At 54.1% G+C, this 25,054-nt stretch overlaps 3 protein-coding genes across 3 annotated transcripts; 2 read left to right on the top strand and 1 right to left on the bottom strand.

The window, feature by feature from the left end:
- Nucleotides 1-6,067: 6,067 nt before the first annotated feature.
- ACET3X_005670 (uncharacterized protein) lies at nt 6,068-9,347 on the bottom strand. The gene is made up of 5 exons (XM_069452215.1): nt 9,193-9,347; nt 8,993-9,138; nt 7,355-8,941; nt 7,021-7,272; nt 6,068-6,225 (listed from the first exon to the last, which is right to left on the bottom strand). Exons 1-5 carry the CDS (start codon nt 9,255-9,257, stop codon nt 6,131-6,133), a joined length of 2,145 nt encoding a protein of 714 aa, XP_069306030.1. The 5' UTR covers nt 9,258-9,347; the 3' UTR covers nt 6,068-6,130.
- A 7,642-nt stretch (nt 9,348-16,989) lies between these two features.
- On the top strand, nt 16,990-22,256 carry ACET3X_005669 (uncharacterized protein). The gene is made up of 3 exons (XM_069452194.1): nt 16,990-17,134; nt 17,220-21,391; nt 21,458-22,256. The coding sequence occupies exons 2-3, from the start codon at nt 17,246-17,248 to the stop codon at nt 21,668-21,670; spliced, it is 4,359 nt and encodes a 1,452-aa protein (XP_069306029.1). The 5' UTR covers nt 16,990-17,134; nt 17,220-17,245; the 3' UTR covers nt 21,671-22,256.
- An 880-nt stretch (nt 22,257-23,136) lies between these two features.
- ACET3X_005668 (uncharacterized protein) lies at nt 23,137-24,284 on the top strand. Its single transcript, XM_069452182.1, has 3 exons — nt 23,137-23,565; nt 23,624-23,880; nt 23,960-24,284. Exons 1-3 carry the CDS (start codon nt 23,487-23,489, stop codon nt 24,128-24,130), a joined length of 507 nt encoding a protein of 168 aa, XP_069306028.1. The 5' UTR covers nt 23,137-23,486; the 3' UTR covers nt 24,131-24,284.
- Nucleotides 24,285-25,054: the final 770 nt, after the last annotated feature.

The raw sequence follows: 25,054 nt of genomic DNA, 5'->3' as shown, positions 1-25,054 counted from the left end.
GCGTTGTTCATCAGGACTGCTGCGTAGTTCAAACGCGAACTAGGCTAAGCCTCGTAGCCTCACTTGTGCGCCGTGTGCCAATTGGGCGTGACAAAGGGCAATGAGTGTGCTGCTGCGTGCATGAACTTGTTCTTGGAACGGTTCGCTGTCCTTGCATATGGTGTGCGTTGAGTAGCCTGCAAACTATTTTAGGGGCTTTTTTCTTGGGCTGCTGAGTGTCGTGTCATCGGTTCTGTTGTGCAGAGATGAGGGTGTTCAGCCCCGCAAAAAGCAACAGAGGGCAGTGATTGGGCGGCGTGGGTGCGTGGGGCGCCGTAGGGCTTATCGATTAGTAGCACAGTCAAATGCCATGATTGCCGCCATTGCCAACCCATCTTCGCGCGCTTACTCTGCATTTCCAAGAAACTTAATCGGCCTGTGACTTTTTAGGCATTAAGCTCAAACTTTGCTGCGTGTGTGGGCGCGCGCGCTCTCTCTCTCTCCGCTCCCGCCCCTCTCGGAGCACAAGGCTGAGATGGACCATGTCATGTGGCATGTGCACGTCCCGCGGCCCTCACGAACCGCTTTGAAACAGCCTAGGCCAACCCGCCCAAGGCAGGGCGCCCGGCCTTTCTCTTCACCCAGCCTGCCCAGTGCGGCCTCGCAGTAACCTTCCATAATTCTTCTAGAAGGTCGATCCAGACTAACCCAAACTCTGCGCCCATGACAATTCCCCTTGCGCCAACGAACGGCAGGTGGGCATGCCGCACACCCACACCAGGATATGTCATGACACTGCGTTTAGGCACATTGATTCATCTATCTGCATGACATTCGTCGGCAGCAAGACAGCGCCGCGCAAATGCCGGACGCAATCAATGCAGCGCATCCTGGCAGCTGGAGACGAACTGAACATGCAACGCAACATGACACGAACGGAACGGCAATTGCAAAGTGGAAACCACCCAAGAGTCGGCGACCATGTGACCGACGGCTCTTACGTTACTTTTTCCGGGGGCCGGCCGTGTAACGCAATAGGTGTTCGCATGATCGGAACGCATGTGTGAACTATTGTCAAATGGCCGAGCCGCCCCTCGGCGCAAGTCATGTATGTGCGGCATAAAGAGCGAACGCAACAAAGAGAACAAGAGATTATGCATGAACAGTATTGTCACTCCTCCGCCGGCGATCTCCTCCCTTCGAGAAGCCTTCCCGAAGCGGACAAGGGGAAAATCGCCCAATCCCAAATCTCCCACCTGTTCGCCAAACGCGAATCATGGGCTAACACACACACCACACACATTGGAACGGATGCATATTGCACATGACGACACCCCTTCACTTGACACACAGATCCACTCCCAGGGCCTTTGACCACCACCACCATCATTATGACCACCCAGCCACCCCTCCTTTTTTTTTTTTTACCTTCAGTGCAGACTAGGTACTGCCTCCCGTCAACCCTACCCGCGCCAACCTTGTTGACAGCTTGTCATGGTACGAGTAATATGACCTGATGGTTCTACGTTTGTTATCGTATGATTACATCCACCATGCATGCTGTTTTCTGAACGCCCGGGATCGCTGCCTTGGGCCAAAACACGGGACAAGGGCGAGCATCGCAATTCGAGAAAGAAAAAACCCCGTTCCGTGACATGTGTGTGGGCCACGCACACTCCACTTGTTGCATCAGGCCTGTTCCATGGACTAGAGAGGCGCGAGAATGGCACCATGGCGTTCCTTGACTTCTTGCTGCCCACGCGTTTGGCGGCGGCCGTGGCTCCTCGATTGATGGTCATGCAACATGGGGGGGCTGCAACACTTGAAGCAAGCTAGCCGCGCGGGCTGGGAAGGGGGTGGGAAAAGAACGTCTCAAGAATGTTCTTTCGCACACACAGGCCGCTCCCACCCGCCGCCGTGCATCTAATTTCGGACAGATGAACATTTGGCCGATCGGAGTTCCCCCCGTTCGCTCGAGATGCCTGGCTCTTTGTGTTGCCATGTGGTCATACCGTCATTCTCGTCAGCGTCACGAACGCCCAATCTGCCTGCCAAAGCACAGATGAGAAGTCCCCCCATGTCATGATCCGGCGAGCAGCTGAATTCAGACAATGCGTCAAGCCACGTATCGTCTGTTCGCGTGGGTTTTTGGAAAAGTAAAATATTGGACGGAATCAGCTCATGTCCAAGCCACACACGCCTACTCCTGCGTCCAAAAGAAGCAGACCAGTGCCAATGCAAATGATGTGCAAACACTCGCCCATCTATTCCAACAAGCAAAAAGTATGTATGCATATACCGGGAATGTATCATAGCTTCTGGTTCAGTACCCGAGCCAGAAACTTCTGCATCCGACGCGCACATACATAGTACATGCCCAACGGCTTTCCCCATGTGTAGTCTCGTACCGTACCGCGCTTTGCCCGCATGTCCCAAATTACCAAAAAGTGAAATGCATACCGGTGTACCGCAATCGGGCGATTGAAGGTTTGAGACATAGCGTCGCAGACCAGGCACACTTGACACTCCGCAAGCGGAAAAAAGAACGAGACACAAACGAGATTAGTGCTGCCGATCGGATAGTTCACGCCCTGTTCGCACCAGCGCCAACCCAGACCAGCACCAGCACCAGCACCACCGAGGAAACTCCGCTGAACCGCAAAAACACGACTAATCAATCAGGCAGCCAATGTCTTGTCGCTCTTTTTTTCTCTTTCTTGCTTTGCGCTGGCACGCACGCACGCGAACTAGGGTGGAGGGACGGCACGAGTCGTGTGTGCAGCGTTGCAACTACTGTGTCTTCTTTCCGACTCTGCTTACGTACACAGGAGTTAAGTGTGGAATTGTGACCGACCGACCAACCGGCGCGGCATTGCACGCCGATGCTTTACGTTATTCTGGCCGGCGCGGCACCCACACACATCACATACAACACCGTGCGAATAAGTCATTACCCAGCGTAACCTTAACCCACCCGCGCGGTAAGGTCTCCCCTCGCAACGGCAGCAAGAAAACACACACGATTGAGACAACCCAGCATCAGGATTATTCCATGTTAACCCGTTTATTTGCGAGCAAGGAAACGGGGTGCCTTAAAACCTCGTGTGGTTTGAACATCACCCCGCTCTGACCTCGTGCGTTAGTTCCGTCCTTGGGGCATATTAAAACAATCACGCCCTGCGACAAATGAAGAGCGGGCTGCGTAAACTAGGACCTGGGACAGACAGAGCCGCATGTGAGGCTGAAAATTCAGGTTTGCGCTAGTGACGTTTGACGTATCGAGTTGATTGCGTGAGGCTGAGAATGTGTTTCGTCGTGGCGCGTTTTTTTGTGTCGCGTGGTTAGATGTTCACGGAGTGCCTAGTTGGGAAAGTGGAGTTGGGCTGACTGATAATGAACAGATAACGTGTTTTTTAGGGCCTCGAGCACACTTTCACATCTGTGTTGGCGGTGGTGGCCGCACAGGGAGAAGTTGTTTCGCGATGAACTAGCGCACTACGTCTGTCTCATGGATTTGACGTCGAGGCGAGGTAACGGTCAACTTGGCGCAGATGTCACTAGGTACGGACATGTTCCTTGCATGCAGAAGTACGATACGATACCGGCCGTACCACAAAGTCTCTCTACTCTTAGCGAGCGAGCATGCAAGCAAGCGTGGCAGACGCCGTGCAAGGCACACACCCAGCATCGCGAGAAAAAAGGTGTAGTGCCTTATCCATCTTCACCGGACGTACAAAAGCCGTTCCAACACGACCTAGCTTCTCCAAGTGGCTGGGCTGGGCAAAAAAGGGTCCAAACTACCTACACCATCTACACCGCTCCACACCGCCTACAACGCCTAAACCGTCTTGTTCTTGTCGCGCGATACATGGAGGGCGAGAAGCATTTTGTGAACTAGAAAAGGTGTCTAGTGGGTTAGTTAGTTAGTTGGGGCATGTAGGGTTGGTTTCCTGGGATCTACGTAGTGTACCGAACGCTACAAACGTTCCTGGTGGTGGAGGTGCAAGAAGTCTATCTGAGATACGAGAAGGTTCTCTACACCGCTCCACACCGCTTCGATAGTGGAGCAAGGCGCAGTTGTACATGCGGATATGCTGTGTTTGTCGGTAGTGGTCCGTAGTGGTGGTGGTGGCTGTATATGCCCGTTCTCGGTACTTTGTTTCATGGTAACCAGAGTTGGTATAATATGTTTCTAGACTGTTTATGGATAGACGCACGACGTGGCTTTCAGGTGTAGTAAAGTAAGTTTGACATGGACTTGCTAGACAAGAGAGAAGAGGAGGAATGAGTGGTGAACACGCAGTGTGGGCACACCGCTGGATACGATGGTATCTATCAGCTCAGCTGCGGCTGGAATGGAAAAGCCAAGGTTATAGGCCTGCGAGGTGTATGCAATGTACACGCATATCCAATGGGGGTGGTGAAGAGGCGGAGAAGTAAAGTGGCTGCTTCATGGTCTTGGTCTTTGCTGTTGTTTACTGAACCATGCTGTGGTCTGGTTGGTACATGAGGCTTAGAAGCGAGGTTTACTAATTAGCTGTTACGTGTTGCAGAAATGTTGCACGAGGCAATGCGATCAGATGCGAGTGCGTGGGCGTGTGTAAGACGGGATGCAGTGGTAACCAATCACTTTGTGCAACAGCACGCAGATTGGATGGCGTGGTTTCGGTACATGTGGTTGCGAGCTGAGTGGCACAAGAGTAAGCGAGTTTGCTGTGGTGACACCTTTGTAGTTGTGATTGTATGTTCAAACGAGGCTGGACATAAGTATTGAGAGATGTACGTTGGGTGCTTTCAGAATGGGTGATGTCGTCATCAGCTCTCACGACATGCTGTGAATGACAACTGGATGATGACCTGGATGGTGAACTTCATGTCTCACAAGCAACCATCAGTTAGAAACGGAAGACTCAGTAATGCGTGCATCAAGCATGCACTTCCCAATCACCAAAGCCCTACCTAGGTAGTCTCAGCTGCGCCTCTAGCTACATCCCGAATATCACTGCATCTGCACATCGACTCACCTTCTATACCATACATATCCAAGACATCAGCGAGTCAACCAGTTGCAAAACATTCACTAACGCAACCCAGGACCGCAGTTCGTACCACAACGGTCCTGCAGACTCCACCAACCACCAATGCATACCCGCCCGGCAACTCACAGCTTACCACAACAAGAACACTTACATGAGATAAGGAAAAAAAAAGACACCCGGCAGACAAGCGGTGAACCTGCGTTCGGTCGGCTCTCGGAATAAGAAAAGAACACAAGGTGATAGATGCGGAACGCTGCAGTACCGGGCCTAAGAGACGCAGACAACGATTACAAAAAAGATACGTTCGATAGATTGTTCTCCATGCGGGAAGAAGTAGCACGGCTCTGAATCGGGAAATGCATGCATGCATGTATACATTCTACATCGTTGCAACAGATCGAACAAGACACACATGTACACATGTCGTTATCGGATTTTGTAATCATAACCGTGTAAACATTTTCCAGATTACCACTCACTCCACTTACCCTGCATATGCCATGCCATGCCATTGCCATCGTCTGATCTGCACGTACCCTTCCAGTCCATCGTGAGCAGAGGCAACCGCGCTTCACCCGCTTGCCTCGCATCATCAATCCACCCTTTTATCTTCGCCTCGTATCCACTTCCAAAATATTTCTACGCGCGACACGCGGGGAGAGAGAAAGAGGGGCGGGGGCATGTACATACGGTCGGTTCTAAGAACGACGTCTCCACTGCCAAAGAAGGAAGGAAGAAAGAGAGCAAGGGAAAGATAGACGAGACACGATCAGTTTCTCCACCTTTGACTAAACATAAAGGATGCTTACAAACAACAGGTCCAGAGAAAGCCGACAGACACAGTTGCTGCGCCCCACACACACACCATCTCCACCGTGGCGGCAGCGCGAACACGTCAACCAACACGCCCTCTAGCCTGCTGAGCCGGGGCAGGAGGCACGAACATGCCGAGGAAGAAAAGAAAAAAACGAAGCAGGAACGAATGACCATCAAGACCCATATGCATGTTTACGTTTGACCGCTACAATGTTTCCATTCCATACACACACACCGCTACTACTTTTCCATCATTCCAACCATAGGCCTCTGCTCTGATCTGCTTTGGCATCTTCTCATTCCGCCGCATCTTCAACATGTAGTTCCCTCGCCTGCGAGAAGAAGATACGAGCCGTCCCGCTGCCGATATTCTTGATGGAATACGTATTACCTGATCGTCATAGCCATGTGTTAGCTTCTTGTGTCTTGTGTCTGTGCTTGCTCAATTCGCTTAAAGGAAAAAAGAACGAAATGTGTGCATGCAACCAATAAGAACGCGTACACGCCATGGAGACAAACGGAACGCGCCACGCGATAAACGGTGATACATGGTTGGCTGAGAGAGAGAAATGAAACAAGGGGAGGGAACCAGACGCCGGATACGAAATAGATAACTGGGGAAGCCGGGAAGAGAGAGAGAAGAAGAGAGAGGGTGTGCGCCGTAACCGCCAGAGACGGAAGCGAACGAACGACAATGCATGTTGGTGCTGCACCCCGTTCTGTCAACACGAACATAAGCGCGCCTGGAGGGCGTCAAGTGTTACACAACATGTGCTGCTGCTGCTGCAAGTCATATGCGGGCTGACGCGAAACCGGTGTTCGCTTGCAACAATGTTGCATGGCGAGAAACTCGCTTGCCCCTGGTTTCTCTCGGGGGTTGCGCGACGTTCCAGCGCAGGAGTACACAGCAGCGACCGACGCGGAAGTTGTGGTATGCGGAAAGAAGGGGGATAGAAGGGGGGTACAGGGACGCGAACACCCGATTGTGTGCCCGTCTGGCGTCGAGCATAATGTAACGGCTGTCGTACAAGGATTGGAGGGAGAGGAAGCGAGTAAGGAGAAGGGAGGGGGGATGGACGAAGTGACAGTGAGAACGCATACAAGGAAGATAGACAGCGAGAGTATCCAAACACTCGAAAGAAAACGAGAAAAGACAAGAGAGAGATAGAGAAAGCGCAAAACATACCTCTCGGCACCTGCCAAACTCCCATCTTGTGCACCACAAACTCATTCTCATGCATCCGCACCTCGACCGTCCCGCTCTGCACATTGAAAATCATGTGCATGTACCTCGAGTTCTTTGTCCGCTTCATCTGATCGGGACCGAGTTCAATAAGTCCCCAGTTGAAGAAGTTGCCGACAGATCCGATTTTTGCGTATTTGAAACCGCCGTCGCCCACGTCGCGCGGTTGCACGCCCTTTTGTGTCCATGCGATTGCTACAAGGTTATGTAGTTAGTAAAATGAAGAACGTGTGAAGAGAAGGCCGTAGATAGGAAAACGAGACAGAGTCAAACATACCATCTTCCACAATCTCCCCACTCGCAACCTCACCCACCGGATCAAATCCACGAAAGTTACCCACAAGCGTCCCCTCCTCCTCCCACGGATCAAGTTCAATCTCCTCCTCTTCCTCGACGGCCACCATCTTCTTCTTCCCCTTCCCCTTGTACGCCTTCCTGCCCACTCTCCTCCTCTCCTCCTCCACAACCTGGCTCTTGACAATACTACTCATACTCCCATCCGGCTCATAGCTAATATGATCGTTTTTCCAAAAATCAATCGGCGCAACACGATGCCGCCCCGTCCGACCCACGCGCGCAACATTCTCCGGATCCATTTCACGAAAGACGGATAGGTGGCGGCCGCGGCCGAAGCGCGATCCGCCTGATGTCGCGGATATCTGGTCGATATCCTTTTTGCTCAGAGGGTTGCCGTAGACGTCTACTAGTTTACCAGCGGCTTCTTCGTTGTCTGTTGCTGCCTGCGGCGTCTTCTCTTTTGACTTTTCCTTTGGAGGTTTTGGGGCTGCTGTTGATTTGGTCGAGTCGGTATTGGCTTTTGGTCGTCTACCCCGGGGTTTCTCAGGTCTCGCGAATTCTGAATCAGACTTGTCTGCTACAGGCGCGCTCTTGGCCGGTTTGGCTGATGCCGATGCCGATGCTGACGCGTTGTCGCCATTTGGTTGTACTTTTGCTGTCCGTTCTCGCTTCTTCGGTGCAGGCGCTTCGTTAATCTGTTCGGATTGATCGCCTACATCTTCAACTGGCGCTTCCACGATGCTCTCTTCTCGCTCAGCATTCTGTTGTACCTTGGGTGGCCGCCCCCGTCGTTTCGGTGCGACAGGTGCTTCCTGGATCTGCTCCTCGACCTGCTCAGACTGATCCACCGAGTCATCGATAGGCGCCTCCATTTCGCTAACATCAGACACGTGCTGCGACCGCCGGCGCTCTGTCGCTGGTGCAGACGCATTCTTGCTGCTCTTCTGTGCTCCCGAGGTTTCCTTAAAAGGGCGACCCCGTTTGCGCGGCTGCTCTGCTGCTTCCTGCTCGCCCTCTGAGCCTTGCGCAACATCGCTCTTGCGTTTCCTGCCTCTCTTGGCCGTCTCTTTCGGGGGTTCTGACACAATCTCAGACTCTTCTTGCACCTCTTCAATCTCTAGTTCCTCAACTGCCTCGCCGTCGGTCATGCTGTCGTCGCCTACTTGTCCGAAGAAACTCTCCTCGGGAAGTGCGCCCGACTCGTTCGCAATCTCTTCCTGTATGCTCTCTTCAAAAACCGCACTTGGGTCTGGCGCCGGCGACTCATCTTCGGGTACATCGTACACGTCTGATCGCCTCGCCCCACGTCGCGCGCCAGATCCGCTCAGCGCCGGCGTTTCCTGCAGGCTAGATTCATCCTGTTCAAAGTCGAGGCGTCGCGCAATGGGCTGTGAAGAGTCGCGCACAGGGCTGGACGGGGGAAGCGAGCTACGCAGCGCCATTGACGACTGTCTTCGCGGCGAGGATCCGAGGTTTGTCTTCTTGGGCGAGCGCGATCGGGGCGGAGGGAGGTTTGTTCGGCTGTTGCGCAGGATTTGGTGGGATGTCATGAGATCGGGCATGGAACCTGTGGCATGTGTGAGGGCGCGCTCTCGCGACAACTATGTTGTATACGCACTGTTTTGTATTTCCATTGGCCCTGAGCCCGTCGCATCTTCTCCACGCTTGGGCGGGGACCGCTCTGGCGACGAGAAGATGCCCGAGACTGGTTCGAGGCCATGTTCGTCGTAGATGCCCTTGTCTTCGAGTGTGATGCCCGTTTTCCTGCGCAGTGTTAATTATTGTTTACGCGCACGCCGGGAGCACTTCAGTGCCCACCTTCCCTGCACGCCAACGTTGTAGTAATTGTTTTCGCGCGCTTCGCGTTTCTTTGTGGGCGCCATGTTCGGACGACTCGTTCGCAAGGAGTGAATGCGCGCGTTGTTGTGGGCGACGCGTCGGTGTTGTCGCGGTTGAATCGTGGGGGCGCTGGCGATGGGTTGTTTGGGTTCAGGTTCAGGCGGGATGTCAACGGTAAACGAACGCGCGGGAGGCACAACGTCTTGGCACCTCCCCTCGAATTCGCACCCAGCTACCACACAACTTACATTGGACAAGTAGTACTTGGTGCAAATTCATCGGTGCTCACTCATCTTCACACTCTCTCTCTGCCGTCATGGCAGCACCATCATCACCCATGACTACTGCATGACACACAGTTACCACCCACCCATGAGTACCGCATGACACCATGGCACCATCCCACATGCCCACAAATTAGTTTAGCGCACGTCCATCACGGTGCATGAAAACGGCGCAGTATAAAGGTGAAGAGCCCACCCAATCGTGGGGACTTTTCCGGTTTCTTCATTCAACCTCAGCCAGCCCCGGGCTGCTATGCGCAAACCACGAGGCCAGTCATCCGCCAATTGAGAACACCTCGCTCTCCTGCAGTCGCAGTCCTCCGTCCAGACCTCGCAACCGCTTCATTCATTGCTCGCATCAAGCATCCGCTCTCCCATCCACGCACATTGTATCTCCCACCAAACGCTCTTCCTGGATCAAGACTTTTCCCATAACCAACTCTCTCTCTGACAGTAAACACTAGCCAAAAATCGGGAAAAGGCCGTCCAATCATGCCCGGGCGACGATGTGCTTTTCGTGAAGCGTCGAAAAACGGCAGCGAGCCGCTGAATGAAAATGTACAAGAAAAGAAATCGTAATCATGTCGATGGTTCGTCACATCGTGGGCCCAAGGACCGGCGTTGCTTCCGACGAAGCGCCGCCGTCCGTCCAAACTCGTTCCAGATCAAAACATCGACGCCGTCTCGAACACCCTAGTTGGGGCAGGCGCTCTGGACGTGGCCGGGCTGCTTGCAGCGGTAGCACACGCGCTCAGATGAAGTCTCCTGGGGGCAGTCGCGCGACAGATGGCCGACCTCGCCGCCTGAAAGAGTTAGTCGTCATCCTGCTAGATGTCATGGTTCCAAACTTACAGTTGTAGCACTTCTGGCCCTGGGTGCAGTCACGGCTCATGTGACCGAAACCACCGCACGAGTAGCAGGTGGTCTGGCGGGCACCGCCGTAGCCACCGGCACCACCACCGTAGCCTCCACGGCCACCACCGTATCCGCCAGCAGCACCGCCGTAGCCGCCGCCCTGGGAGCAGTTGCGGGCAATGTGACCGACCTGACCACACTTGTAGCACTCTTGGCTGCCGCCGCCACGGCCACCCATCTGGGCGCCGCCGTCCTTGGTGCACTCGCGCGAGATGTGGCCGGTGCCACCGCAGCGGTAGCAGGTCTTCTCAGCCTGGGGAGAAGTGCACTCACGGCTAACGTGGCCCTTCTCGCCGCAGTTGTAGCAGGTTGGGGTACCCTTGGTGGGGCACTCGGCAGCGCGGTGAGACGAGTCTCCGCCTGTGTCTTGTTAGTGAAGTGTTTGTGGTGATGTCGTGATGCCGAGATCGTAGGGCGTGCCGCGCTCGCATATGCTTCTGGACTTTGCTGGACCCTGAGAAACAGTGCCATCTCGCCATCGTATATCAAGCGGGGCCGCATTCGGACCGTGTCGCGGCATAGTCCCATGGTATCAACTTACAGTTGTAGCAGCCACGGCCACCGGCGCCAGCAGCAGGTGCTTGGTAAGAGTCCATTTTGGTAGAGTTTTTAGGAAGAGACCTAGTAATGTTAGCCGTGACATATGCGCAAACAGGGCGGCTTCGCTCTTACCGAAGTATCAAAAGTCCAAGGGAGTGACGTTAGAAGATTGCTGTCTTCTGAAGAGTTGGTCAAAGAGTCGCACACCACCAATTGATTGAGATATCGGAAGCTGAGGGGTTTGAGATTGTTGGAGAGAGAGCGAGGGGCACAAAACTCATATTTTCAGTTTGGGGGGGTTGTGCTTGCGCTAGTCTAAGCGAAATGCGGTCTAGCTTCACCGTTGCTTCCTTCCCAGTGTGGGTCGCGCTGAAGGAGAGTAAGGGACGAGTTTGCTATGGGGTTTGTGTGCAGCGAGGGCCTGGAGCACTCTGCCCCTCACGCCGTGGTTGCGCTGCGATGAGCTTTGGAGCCAGGTGTGATTGGGAGTACTTTGCGTGGTATGCAGAGACGTCATTGGAAGGGGAAGTGTCGCTTGACAGGCCTCATGCAGCCCTGATCTCCGCCTAACACCTGCAGCTAACCTGGCGTGGAAGCAGTGCGTAGCCGAGCGATCGCACACGTGGTAATATTCGATGCCTCGGCATGAACAGGTGGCATGAGTTGGTTGAGAGAGTTGGTGCCGTGGGAGTGGCGATTTAGATTTAGATTGGATGGCGTCACAGGAGTGGTTCTTGTGCGTCAGTATATTAGCCATCGTCATACATTGAATAGATATATGCATGAAGCATTGCTCGTAGGGAGAGCTTACAAAGACACCTTGGTGTTCGTGGAGACCCTGAAATCTCGGACGGATGGTGGGTGGTCTGGAACGATGCTCGTCTCCACCCTTGAAAGTTGGTTCCATGCAATCCACTGCCCAACACCAGTTCTTTCGATTGTTTTTTTTTTCACTGGGACTGTTATGTTGCCACGCTTCGAAGTTTTCATCAACAGCATCCAGCTCCAACTGGAAATCGGGCTTGTGGTTTAGTGGTATAATACTCCCTTAGCATTACCTCCTGAGCAGTAAAACGCACAGGAGCAGCTTGGGAGTGGTCCAGGGTTCGATTCCCTGCAAGTCCAGCTTTTTGCTCCCGTCGGTGTCGTGGTTATCGTGGTGTTGTGCTGCTCTGCGTGGTGGTTGGGTTGAACTTTTTGGTGTATGGCCGTCGAAGTGCTCCGTGCACACTACCTGGTGGCGTTACAGGCAGAGAACACTAACTTCAACGAGATGCGTACTATGCAAGCACCAAAATACTCTCTCGCGGAACCAACCAGGGAAACTTGGATCAAGAAAGGATTCCATTTCAGCAAAAGAGTTTTTCTGGATGGCGCCGATGGACATATCCCCAGAATGGAACACTGCTACTTCTACAGGGCAACGAGCGAATACGAGTGTAGAATCTACTTGCAGTAGCACTAGATCGAACATTACGGTGCTAAGCTACAAGTAAAGAACTGACCGAGCGTGTTTCTCTTGTTACGAGTTGTCTACGTCTTGAGCCTCAAATGGGGTTTTTGTCTCTTATATTTGTCACTGCAAATAACCTCCAATACAGGAAGAAGTATAGTCTATCTAGGCAGCCTGCGTCTTCGTCCTGTCACCAGAACTCGACCACGCAATCTACCTGCATCATCTCACTTGGCTTTTGCCACCTAGGCTAGCACTCACCTGTAACGGGCCAAGGCATCGATCGCGGGATTAGTCATTGCAGTAAGTCGGCCACGAAGATGACAAAGCTTCGATGGACTATATCTTCAACTGCTACAGATCTGGTGTAGTGGCCAGTTAACAAGTCGAATCTATACCAAGCAGTGATACGGTTTGTATTTGCCAGAAGTCTTTGCAAGCACCAAGTACCCCCAAGTTAACGAGGACTGTGGTACGATAACGCTCAGAAGAGAAGAGAGGATTCTACCTCAACAAGACTGTCAGCTGCGGGAGATATTTCCAGAGAAGCCGGGAGATTGTCAAACGCACACATCGCCACCCGTCTCTCCGCAGTTGTCAAAATTCCTCAATAGACGTATCCTAGTAAACAAAACCTTTAGGTTCTTGGTACGATCGATGATTGAACATGAAGAATCACATATAAGCTGCAATCCTTGTGACAAAATTGCCTACGTAGTCGTCGCTGACGTGTGTTCCGTAGACCGGAGGTCTTGCAGATGTGAAAATGCGAGGATGTCTGGTATTCCTGCCGTGCCGTTCCATCTGGCGTAGCGGAAGCACGAAGCCTAGCGAGAAGAATGATGGTTCTCAATAATTCGAAGCGGGGGAAAGAAAGTGATCTCATTTCACCGAGACGCGACGACGCTCTCGGCACCCTCGCTCATTGGTGATTGCGCGATGACATAACGACCGCGGGACGCACGTTGCGCAACGTCCGTCCCGATCTTGATAACCTTTTCTACAACACAACAAACTCCGACGCAACGAACCATGGACCCCAGCGCATGGTACCGCCGCTACTTTTTCTGCTTCCGCAGACCCCGTGAAAAAGAACTTAGTAGTAAGCTCTGGGTAAACCGCGGGCAACCGCGTACCAGCACACCTGAGCCCAACGATCGGGTCTCGAGACAACGGCGCCGAAGTTTTTCCCGGCTGCAACATGCCAAGCACATATTACACCGCAGCTGTCAGCTTGATCACCTATCATGACCGCGCCAACATCCAATGCGGTGATGAAGCCGGCCGCGATATCCCAAGTATCGAGTAACTCGATGGGCGCAGTAACTTCGAGTGCGGAACCGCATACCCCAGTGTGTTGTACCAGCTCGGCGAGCTATTTCAAGAGTCTGGAGTAAAAAGTCTGGACCTGACCCCCAAACCTGGGACTTCGGATCTTTCTACGCGAATCTCGGGCGCTAATGCAGATCTACGCACCCTTTTTGGAAGTGATCCAGGGGTATGGCTTGGCTCACGACCGCCACAAAGCCACCGAGGTTAACATGCTTCTTCGTCACGTCGAGCCATGACACGAGTCGCGAGCTGGGTTGTGTTCGCAGTCAGAGAACAAAAGAGCATGAACATGTCTGCGTGCGCCCGAGTGTTCCCGGGGACGCTGTCAGAACCTCACCTGGATGAAGTATCAACAGCTTACATGCTAATTTCCATGATGACATAGATGGTAAACTCCACGCTAGCCGGCTGCCTCCTGTATCGCAGTCTCAGTGTAAGCCTCGACCAAATCTGACACGCGCGGCGGCTGACCCGTCGATGGCCAAGCACAATAGGCGTCTCCCTCGTTCTATTCCAATCTCTGGGCATGTGACTAGTCGTCGCCTCTTATATATGTTAGCACCCATGCCCTTCTCTTCTTCTTGCTACATCGTTTTCCACTTTATACGTTGAAAAGCGCAGCTTGCTCATTCCTTTGCAGTTGTCGTCTTTACCTTTATCAGACTTAATTTTGGTCGATCAAGCCTTTATTTTGATCTCACACTCGTTTCACATACTCATTCATACCGAATTATCATAATGCGTTTCTCCGGACTTTGTGCTGCAGGCCTCATCGCGCCTATTGTGGCTGCCCATGGCGACTTTCCTGTTCCGAAGATCATTGGCATGGGACAGAGAGATGTTGGGAAACTCAAGGCTAGGAACATTCTTGGTGGACATGCACGTATTGCAGCACCCGAGCACCGTTTGGCAGCGCGTCAGGGCGGCAACAATGGTCGATGCGGAGCGGACCAGGGTGGTGCTAGCTGCGATGCGGGATTCTGCTGCTCCATAGCAGGTTACTGTGGCCAAGGAAGTAAGATGCTCGCGTACAACAACCTCGAAAGATGGAAGCTGATTTTGCCCAGGTGATTACTGCGAGGCGCCCGACTGCCAGTTCCAATATGGCCCAGGCTGCGATGCCAATCGGATCCCGGCTGGAGGCAGCACCCGTGAGATTCCTCGTCCTAGGCTCGGCAACCAACCCTATGGTGGAGAGGGTATCTACGACTGCACTGAGCCAAACATGATTGCTATTACGTACGACGATGGTCCTTATATCTACACCTCAGGAGTACTCGATCAATTTGCGGCTTATGGAGCAAAGGCGACTTTCTTTGTCACTGGAATCAACATTGGCAAGGGCGCGATTGACGATGCGGGCCAGCCATGGCCTGCTATTATTCAGCGGATGATTGCTGAAGGACACCAAGTTGCAAGTCACACTTGGTCGCATCAAGATCTCAGCGCCATCACCCGGGAACAACGCTACGACCAGATGGTCAAGCTCGAGGTATGACAGCGCAGTCGAAGCACATGCATAGATGATACTAAGCCGAGACTCTAGATGGCACTTGCCAACATCTTGGGAAGATTCCCCACCTACATGCGCCCGCCTTACTCCTCTTGCACAGCCGCATCAGGCTGCCAGCAAGATCTCGCGGACCTGGGATACGTCGTGTCGTACTTTGACCTGGACACTGACGACTATAACAACATCACGCCCGAGACTGTCCAGAATGCCAAAGACCGGGTGGCCAACGCCATCAATCCCAGCAACGCCCAAGTCGACGCTTTCCATGTCATCGCGCACGACATCCACCAGCAGACGGCACAGAACCTGACTGGCTACATGCTCGATACCATGACGGCAAAGGGCTACAGGCTCGTCACCCTCGGCGAGTGTCTCGGCGAGCCAGAAGCAAACTGGTACCGCGATGCGTCGAGCGGCCGTGTAGCAACCTCTGCTTCCTTCTCAACACCTACCGCAACACCGGCACCGAGTGGTGCCAGCAGTGGTACTTCCAGCGGACCTGTATCTACTCCCACCGCAACCTCGCCTGATGCTACCTGCGGAGCTGCATCTGGCTTCACCTGTCTCGGTAAGAACCGCAAGTAATGGTGACAGGAATGAGCTTGACTAACCATCTTCAACTACACAGGTTTCGCCGAAGGCGAATGCTGCTCTCAATACAATTTCTGTGGCAACACCGCGGGCCACTGCGGAACCGGCTGCCAGCCTGGTTTCGGTAACTGCGGTAGCTCCAACGCTCCATCTTCAGGTTAGTCATGTCTTGTCTTGTAGAAACACTGTGAGATGGTAGTCTGACTCCGTGCATCCAACGTTTAGGCGCCCTATCGTCTGCTGCTTCATCTTCATCTTCTTCCTCTCCGGCGGCGTCGAGTGCGGCGCCTGTGCCTACGACGGCGACGAGCTCGAGTGCACGGCCTACTAGCCTTAGCACATCCACTCGTCCTGTAACTACTTCTACGCGCCCGGTTACGACATCTACTCGTCCTGCTACTACCTCAACTCGTCCTGTAACGACTTCTACCCGTCCGGCTACTACTTCTACCTCGACCAGCACTCGCGCTGGAACGACCAGCACACGCACTTCGGCTGCTCCAGCGGCTACGTCATCGGCGGCTGCGTTGAAGGTTAGCACAGACCGCCAGTGTGGTGCGCGCAGCAATTCGACGTGCAAGGGCTCGAGGTTTGGTAACTGCTGCAGCCGATCTGGAACATGTGGGTGGAGCCTGTTGTACTGTATGAAGATGCTGGGGTGCCAGCCGGGTTATGGCGATTGCCCCAAGTAGGATGGTGGTTCAGCTTCGACGTGGCTTCTGTTTGTACTATATTTTCCTTCTTCTTGGGAGACGGGTGGTGGTTTCCAAGGGTACATTGAGCATCGAAGGGTAATCTGTGTAATTGGCTCTTCTTTAATGAAGGGAAGTTTTATTTTTTGTTCTATGAGCGTGCATCTTCGGTGCGCACTCTCATGCACGCATCGTAGGGAATCAATCCAATGTGAGCAGGACACGAGCAGTGCGCAAGATGGGTTGGATGCAAGTCGTCGTGTGTGAACAGCTCACGTCGGCTTGGTTGAGGTGACAGACGTGGCGACATGGCCATGGCATGGCATGGCATGGGTCAAGTCATGATGTGTGAGTGTCAGCGCTGCTCCACCGCCATGCGCGCTAGCCTAGCTGGGAGGCGGCGCCAACTGATATCATGTCGAGCTGTCGCCCTTCCTCTTGCATCGCCAATTGACATCTGCGCATCATCGCAGCCCGGCGCCCTCATTTCCAGTCTGCTCGTCAGCTCTTCTCTTCGTAGCAATTCCTGTTAGGCCCTTGCAGCTTCGCGCTTTCCTCACCTGGGCTTCGGCCGCGCACTTGAATTTTGGGTCCGAGTAAAGTAGGCGGTCCATGTCCATGTCGCCACGGCGCCCATGACGGGCAGTGGTGAAGTCGCGTCTCTCACGTTGCTAACGGTGACGCAGATCTGGCCTAGTTAGTCTCTCTCACCATGGCGGACCTGCAGGAGCTGTTTGCCCGTCTTAATGGTGGCGCGTCTGGCAACAACCAGCAGCAACAACAGCAACAGCAGCAGGGCTATCAACCGCCCTCTGTCTCGTCGCCTCTCTTCTCGCCCCAGCTCGGTGGCCCGCAGCCGCACCACCAGTCTGCCATCATGTCGCCCAGCTCGTCCATGGCCAACACGCCCGCGCCCGAGCACGTGTCGCAGCAGACGCCGCAGCAGCAGTCGACCAACCTGCTCAACCTGCTCCGCTTCAACTCGCAGGGCGGCGCCGGCCAGTCGAGACGCGTCTCGCAGCACTCGTCGCAGCACTCGCAGGCGCCCGACCTGAACCTGGCCAGCGTCATGGGCAGCAGGACGCCGTCGCAGGGCGCTCCGGCCCCCGCGCAGTCGTCGCCCCAGCAGAACCCGCAGGATCTCCTTCTGCGCCTGCTGAACCACCCCAAGCCGGCCCAGTCTGGCGGCAGCGTCCGCTCGTCGCGCGCTGCCTCTGCCGTGCGTTCTCCGCCAGTCGCGTCCCACAAGCCTGAGACGGTTGTGGACGACCTCGCGCAGGACCTCGCCGACGCTGAGCAGGAGCACGTCTCTGCCGACCCCGCTGCACACACGCCAGGCGCCGCTGCCTCGCCCATCAAGGTCTTTCCCGACGCTGCCCCGCTCGCGCCCAAGTTCACCTACGTCAACCCCTTCGACACGCTCGAAGCGGCCAGTCCCCGCAACCGCACCCCCACCCAGCAAGGCTCGAAGCCGCCTCCTCCCAAGATGGAGATCCTCAAGAAGAACGCACCCGAGGCTTCTGCGCCTGCTCCCCACGACGATGCTCCTGCCCATACACACGAAACTGTGGCTGAGGCCGTGAGCGAGCTGGGCGAGCACGTCGGCCAGCAGATTGAGGATGCGCTTGCCGAAGCTGAAGCCGAGGCCGCTCTCCCCAAGCCCGAGGAAGTTGCAGAGGTCCAGGAGGCCATGGCTGAGATTGCAACTGAGATCAAGGACGTGTTTGCCGACCCCAGCACGGCCAAGGAGATTGAGGCCAGCATGCCCAAGCCCATTGCAGCTGCCCTGAAGGAGGTCGCCACCGAGATTGCACAGGATAATGTTGCCGAAGACTGGGAGACGGCTGAAGCCGAGGAGAGTCTCGCCAAGGGAGAGGACCAGACGGTAATAGTCTACAGGTTCCCCATGCGCGCCTTTGCCTCGATTCAGGTCAACCAGATGCCGCCCCGCCGTCTCTACTTCGCCAACGAGCTCTTCATGGACATTGCTCGCTTGAAGAAGGACTTTGACCAGATCGACCGCTCCCTTGTCTCTGCCAGCCGGAATTTTATCGTCTACGCCCTTGTCAAGAAGGGTGGTTTCCGCATCATCCGCCAGGAGAACGGCCACTACCGCCAGGTTTTCGAGAACCACCAAGAGCGCATCTTCAACATCGCCCTCTGCACTTCGGCAGGCGACTCCCCAGAGCCTCTCGAGAGCATCCTCGGAATCGGCGTCAACGGCACCGTCTTCTGGACTTCTCTCGACCCTGCTCGCGAGGACCAGTTCGGCGAGAACCTCGACTCTCAGGGCTTGATGCTTCCCCCGTCGCCGTCTCAAGATGATAACACATCTGGAGGCCAGCTCAAGACTCGCGCGAAGCCGTCTTCGCGTCACCCAGAGTTCTTTGCTGTCGGCCGGGGCAAGTCCATCCACATCGTCTTCCCCAAGGTTGCCGCCGAGTATGCTCGCAGCAAGAGCCGCATCTGCCACACCGAAAAGTACCTCAAGGAGCGCTCTCTCAAGATCCTCACTGGCAAGGCTGGCAAGGACTTTACCTTTAGCGAGGACGACACCATCATCGTGTCACTTGACAAGGCTGGCCGCATGCGCTTCTGGGACATTCGCACCCTCACCGAGCCTGACCTGGGCAACCCGCGCAGCCCACCCCGCCAGGTCGAGGTCTCTGAGACACTGCTCGAGTTCCACACTACTACGCCCAACGCCAAGTCGTGGCCGACTTCGGTCTTCTTCTTTGACAAAGACAAGCCGTATACTAAGGGTATTGCGCTGCGATATGTCATGGTGGGTATGAAGCAGAACCATGCATTCCAGCTCTGGGATCTCGGTCTCAACAAGGCCGTGCAAGAGATCCACCTACCCCACGAGAACGAGTCGGACGCCATCTGCAGCGTATCGTTCCACCCCCGGACGGGCATCATGGCTGTCGCCCACCCCACTAGGAACTCCATCTTCTTCGTCCACGTCTCTTGCCCGCGATACAACCTCCCAGCCCTGAGCCAGGCTGCCTACATTTCCCGTTTGGCGAATAAGAACGACAGGAGCCAGAACCCTCTGCCTCCAGTCAACGCCACTGCCATCATGACAAGCATCACGGAGTATTCTTTCGCTTCCAAGGGGCAGATCAGGAGCCTGCACATGCTCAACGAGCCCGCTGGACCTTCTGATGTCGATGACCCTGACAATGCTGCGCTCTTCGAGCTGTACGTCATGCATTCCAAGGGTGTCTGCGTCCTGCGCATCCGCCGAAGCGACCTTGGCTGGAAGAAGGAGGGCGAGCCCATGCACCCCAAGGAAGCTGAGGAGGAGGGCGTGATTACCATCTCGCAGCTCAAGCCACCGCAGCCTGTCACGGACGAGTCTTCTGCTGCCGGCGACAACACTGCACCCAAGTCCGTCTCTGAGCGATCTGCTGCTCGCGAGCCGCTGAAGAGGGAGAACAGCAACGTCTCGAAGCAGTCCGTCAACCCTGAAGCTGCTATGCGTGCATCTACCCTTGCAAAGGTCGAGAGCAAGCAGGACGCGGCTCGCGCAGCTATCATCAACGGTGGTGAAAAGTCTGAAAAGAAGAAGAAGAAGCGCTCTGCCGCCGCTGAGGCAGCTTCTCAAGTCTCGGCAGCGCCATCCGCTGTGGCTTCTACTGTTCTTCCTACCCGTGCGCCTCCGGCTATGCCTCCGTCCTATGCGCAGGCTGCTCAGGCAACCCCGCAGTCCAAGTCCCCGGCACCACCTGAGGCGCCTGTTGTGCAGGAGGCGGCCAAGTCCAAGCCTGTTGACACCACCGAAGCGCCTGAGTGGGCTAAGCAGCTCATCAGCAAGCACTTCCAGCCATCGAGCGCTGCACCCACCCCTGCGGCCTCTGCAGAGTTTGATGCCAAGAAGCTTGAGGAAGTCGTGCAGGCTGAGATCTCCAAGGGCTTCTCTCGCGAGCTGGACGTCATGTACAAGCGCTTCGATGAGGACAAGCGCGTCTTGAACGCAACAAACGCCGCCAACCAGCAGGCTGTCCTGCGCATGGTCTCTAGCACGCTCAACGAGAATGTTGAGGGCGTGATTGGGAAGATGGTCGAAGACAACATCCGCAACATTGTACTCCCTCAGGTACTGGCAAAGACTACTGCTACCCTCGAACAGGGCCTGAGCACCAACCTCAAATCCGTCCTGGCGCAGCAGTTGTCCAAGGAAGTTCCTGATGCAGTCGCCCGGGCCTTTAAGCAACCCCAAGTGTTCCAGTCGCTCTCCGACCAGGTCGCGAAGAAGATCAGCGGTAACTTTGAGCCCATGGTCGCTGCCTCCGTTGCCACAGTCGTTAACCCGGCCATGTCGAATCTGACCAACATTATCGAGCGACAGATTGGCGCAGAGCTTCGACAAGCCCATGCTCAGCGCCGCGACGACGCCGCTAAGATTGCCGCGCTGACTGAGACCCTACACACATGTCTAGAGACCATCCAGACTATGGCCGCCACCCAGACTGAGCTCCAGTCCCAGGTTGCTAAGCTTCTCGAAGCACGCCAAGTCCCCGCTCCTCAGCGCGGAGGAGAGGCTGCTGCAGCTGCCACGCGCTCTCCGCCACCACCGCCGCGCCAGAAGACGGAAGAGGAGCTCGAGATTGAGTCGATTACGCGTCTCATGTCTGAAGGCAACTACGAACAAGGTACCATGCAGTGGCTGCAGTCTCCGCGTAGCGCTGCACTCTTCGACGCCGTCTTTGTGCACTGCGACCCCGCGTACTTGCGCCAGGTGTCGCCGCTGCTGGCGCTGTCGACGGGCGCGGTGGTGTCTGAGTCGTTGAATCGGAATTTGAGGGAGCGGTTGGTGTGGCTTGGTGCTGTGTTTCAGAGTGTGGATGCTAGTGTAAGTTGTTTGACCCGTTCTACTGATTGTTTCGTTGTTGTGGTTGTGCTAACGAATATGCTATAGGACACGGAGATTCGTGACATCATCCCCAAGATTATGGATGTCGTTATTCAGCGGCTGACTGCGGCGTACATTCAGTTGAATGAGAGTACGCCTGGTAGTCCGTTGTTGAGGGCGATTTCGCAGCTGGTGAATCGGTGTAATGAGATGACGAGGGTGGCGAGTGGTCCTTCTATGCCGTCTTCTTCTCATGGTGCTTTTAGTCCGAGGGGTTGAGGGGATGGGGAGGGTAGGGGAGTTTATCGGCATGGGTGGTTCTTGAGAGAGAGAGAGAGAGAGAGAGGGTGGGAAGAGTAACGATGGATGGGTCATGTGCTGAGAATGCCTTGATCTTTTTTGATTTGTTCGTTACTTGGGCGGAGGTGGGGATGCTGGAGTGGTGCTTTTTTTTATTGCGAATGTTCTTTTATAACTTTTTTCATGGTTCATTTGCGTTCTGATTTCTACTACTGCTTTTTTACTACTGCTTTTCTTCGATTTGTACACATAGATTCTGCGTTTCCATTCCCTTTTCGGATATTGCACCCTCTCTTACCTCTCCTGCGAATGTTTCGGCGAAAGAAGTTCGAGGAGCGGGTTTTGGTTCAGAAAACGGGTCTTGGTGATTTGCTGGAATGCTCACTTTGATTCGGTCAGTTCTGGTACTCAAAAGCCGTTCTGAGGGTGAAGCGAGGCGCTGGGTTTCTGTGGGGGAGAAAGGGGAGTGTGGTGGATGGGTAGGTAGGAGGGAGGAAGCGGATTTGTGTATGATAGTTCATTGCATTGCGATGGAGGAGGGGCACTAATGGGAGTAATGTAGTTGGTGCTGAATGGATTTTTGACTTCTTGCGGTGTTACTAGGTACCTAGCTTTGTGGTTGAACGGGTGGACTCTGCGGTTACTATATTCTTTTTTAGTGTGGAAACGATGGGATCAGTTCAGATGCTGGAATGATGATGGAGTTGCTTGTATGGGAGTGGGGATGCGTATGGTGCTAGCTAGCTGGCTGGGTGAAGGGAATTATAGGGTTGGAAGGCTGGGTGATGGTGGTGGGAGGTATGGTGAGTGGTACGCTGGGGATTGCAATATAGTGGGAAGGTGTTGGTAGATGGAGCGGGCTTTGGCGAGAGTGTAAAATCGCTTTTCCGGCAGGGGAGGCCTACTGTATCGCGATAATCATTGCCAGGGTTGAGCTTTGGGGAACGGTTGATTGGAGCGGGCTTTGGCAAAATAAAACTACAGTTGTTCTCTAGAATGCATCTTCACCTGTTTACACACTCGCGCATCGCCACATAACATCAATGAAGGCGATCGCAGCGGGGGAATGTTCGCGATCGCGGATAAAACCAGGGTTCGTTTGTTGTTCGTTCTGCATAAAACGTCGCAGATGCGCAACCCGCGAATCCACTTTTGCCCACTTCCGAAACGTGTTCTGCAACCACTCAGCATGCTGTGTTTTCTGTTATTGCATAAAGTCCAGGGAGCATTTTAAAATAACGTTGTTGGTCGCGGGCTCGTGGTTTCCGTTGATTTGCTGCATTGTTGCGGCGGGCAAGGTGTCATACCTAGGTAGAGTAAGGGGATATTACAAGGCTGTGTGGGCGAATAGGTGGGTGGGTGTTACTTGCTGCGTCGTACTTACTGAGGCGTTGGAGTTCAAAATAGATGGGTGCCTGGTCTGGGTTTCTTGTTGCCCTTTTTCTCGGTTTTGCTCATCTTCCTCGTGTCCTCAGTTTTCTTGCTTCCCTTTTTCCTTCCTTGGGTTCCTGAGTGAGTTTTTTTTCTTTGACGCTCTTTTGATACCTGGTTTACGGATACGCATAGAGACCTGGTTGTCGCATTCTTCTTTTCTTCCCCCCCCCCTTTTTTTTTTGAGACGAACGCTACGAGGACGAAGGAATATATCAAGCACGGCTGTGGTTTGCTAGACAACACTACACTACACATTCGCTATACCACACACCTCGCTCTCATCATCTGGTTCCAGGGGAGCAAAACCAGAGAAGCAGAAACAGTCAACTAGAGAAGATACGAACCGTACATCACAGCAGAAATGGCGATCAACTGGGTCCTCCCCGTGCGCGCTGTGCAATTCGTTCTATCCGTCGTCGTCCTCGGGTTGATGGCATATGGTACGTCGTTGCCCCTTATCCCTCATCTTACACCCCATCTAATTCTCTCCCTTCTCAGTATCATCATGGTGGTCAACGCACTGGCGCCAGTCCTCACCGAGCGAAATAAACTACCTCATCTTTGCGCCCTCATGGTCCCTCCTCGCCCTCATCCCCCTCCTCCTCCTGCAACTCCTACCAAAGTTTGAGAGCACACGAGACAACGCGACTGTAAAATGGGCGCTGCTTGGACTGGAGGGTTTGACGATGTTATTCTGGTTCAGTGGGTTTGTCGCATTGGCCGTGTTTCTGAGTGGGAGGATATGTTTTGGCATGGTGAGTCTTGTGTTGTACACTTTCTTTTGCTTTTGGTACGTACCGGATGCATGGACCTGGTGCTAATGCTACGATCCAGGTATGCGACGTAGCTCGCGCGAGTACGGCGATTAGTGCGCTGTCGTGGCTGGCGTGGGCAGTTACGTTTGTCTTTGGCGCAATCGGCGTTATCAAGGGTAGGAGTGGTGGTGTGAGGTTTGTAAACAGGGCGCCAAAGGACAAGGAGGTGGCTATGCACGAGGGTGTATAGAAAGAGAGGTGTGTGCTGGAGCGTTTGTGATGACAGTATATATTGATTGAAGGCTTGCTGTGATGGTACATGAACAGCGATCATCAGGTATGATTGCGATGTGCGGCGTTGGATATCCTGCTTTGGTTTGAGCAATGGTTTAGTCATAATGCAGCTTCTTCCTTTGAATGCCGGATCATGTGTAGCAACGGATAAGCTCTGTGATGTGCCGCAGCTACCTGTTAACGCTTGAGATGTGTTGTTGGTGGTTGTTTCTGCAGATACTCGTTTCAATGACAGCAGACCTACTGTGTGATTGCATCATCTCCTGCTCATCGAGTGTACAGTCAAGCCCATCTCCTGCTGCTTTTGCCATCTCCCCTGTTCGTCCAGAGACAACCAAGAGTAGGCATCCCATCAACAACAGCAGCGAGAACATCGGCACTCACGATCCCGTATCTCGGTAGTCGCAATACAACTTCCCGTTGTCTTTCCAGGGTTCAGGCAAATCTCATTAACCGTCCATTTGTCAAGAACCGTATGCGATGCCTTGGTTATAAGGACCTAGCATGCCGACTGTCGGTCGCGCGTGGTCAATTGCAAATTCTAGGCCTGTTTCGAAACGCTTGGCCATGTTGCAGTGCTGCCGAGGAAGAGATTTTGGAGGTGCCTTATAAAATGCGTTGTATGCCTGATGAAGCTGTCCTGAAACACAACAGAGACGTAAAATGCCTGGAACGGCAGACTGCGGCTGTCATGTTCGATGTGGTTGCATCAATGTTTTTACGGATCGAACATGAGAAAAGCCAGCAGTGAAATCTTCATTTCGTCGAAAATTGGTTCTTCGTAGTTCAAAGCCGTGTCCATAGAGAACAATGCGTTCTTCGATCCCCAATAGTTCATTGCCACTGCTGAATCCGGCCTAGCGCAAACACTAGCGTCTAA

Source organism: Alternaria dauci, chromosome 5 (assembly GCF_042100115.1).
Source record: "Alternaria dauci strain A2016 chromosome 5, whole genome shotgun sequence".
In the NCBI taxonomy this organism is placed as follows: Eukaryota; Fungi; Ascomycota; class Dothideomycetes; order Pleosporales; family Pleosporaceae; genus Alternaria; species Alternaria dauci.
The sequence above is the reverse complement of the archived record's forward strand: the minus strand, read 5'-3'. Positions and strand labels throughout refer to the sequence as shown.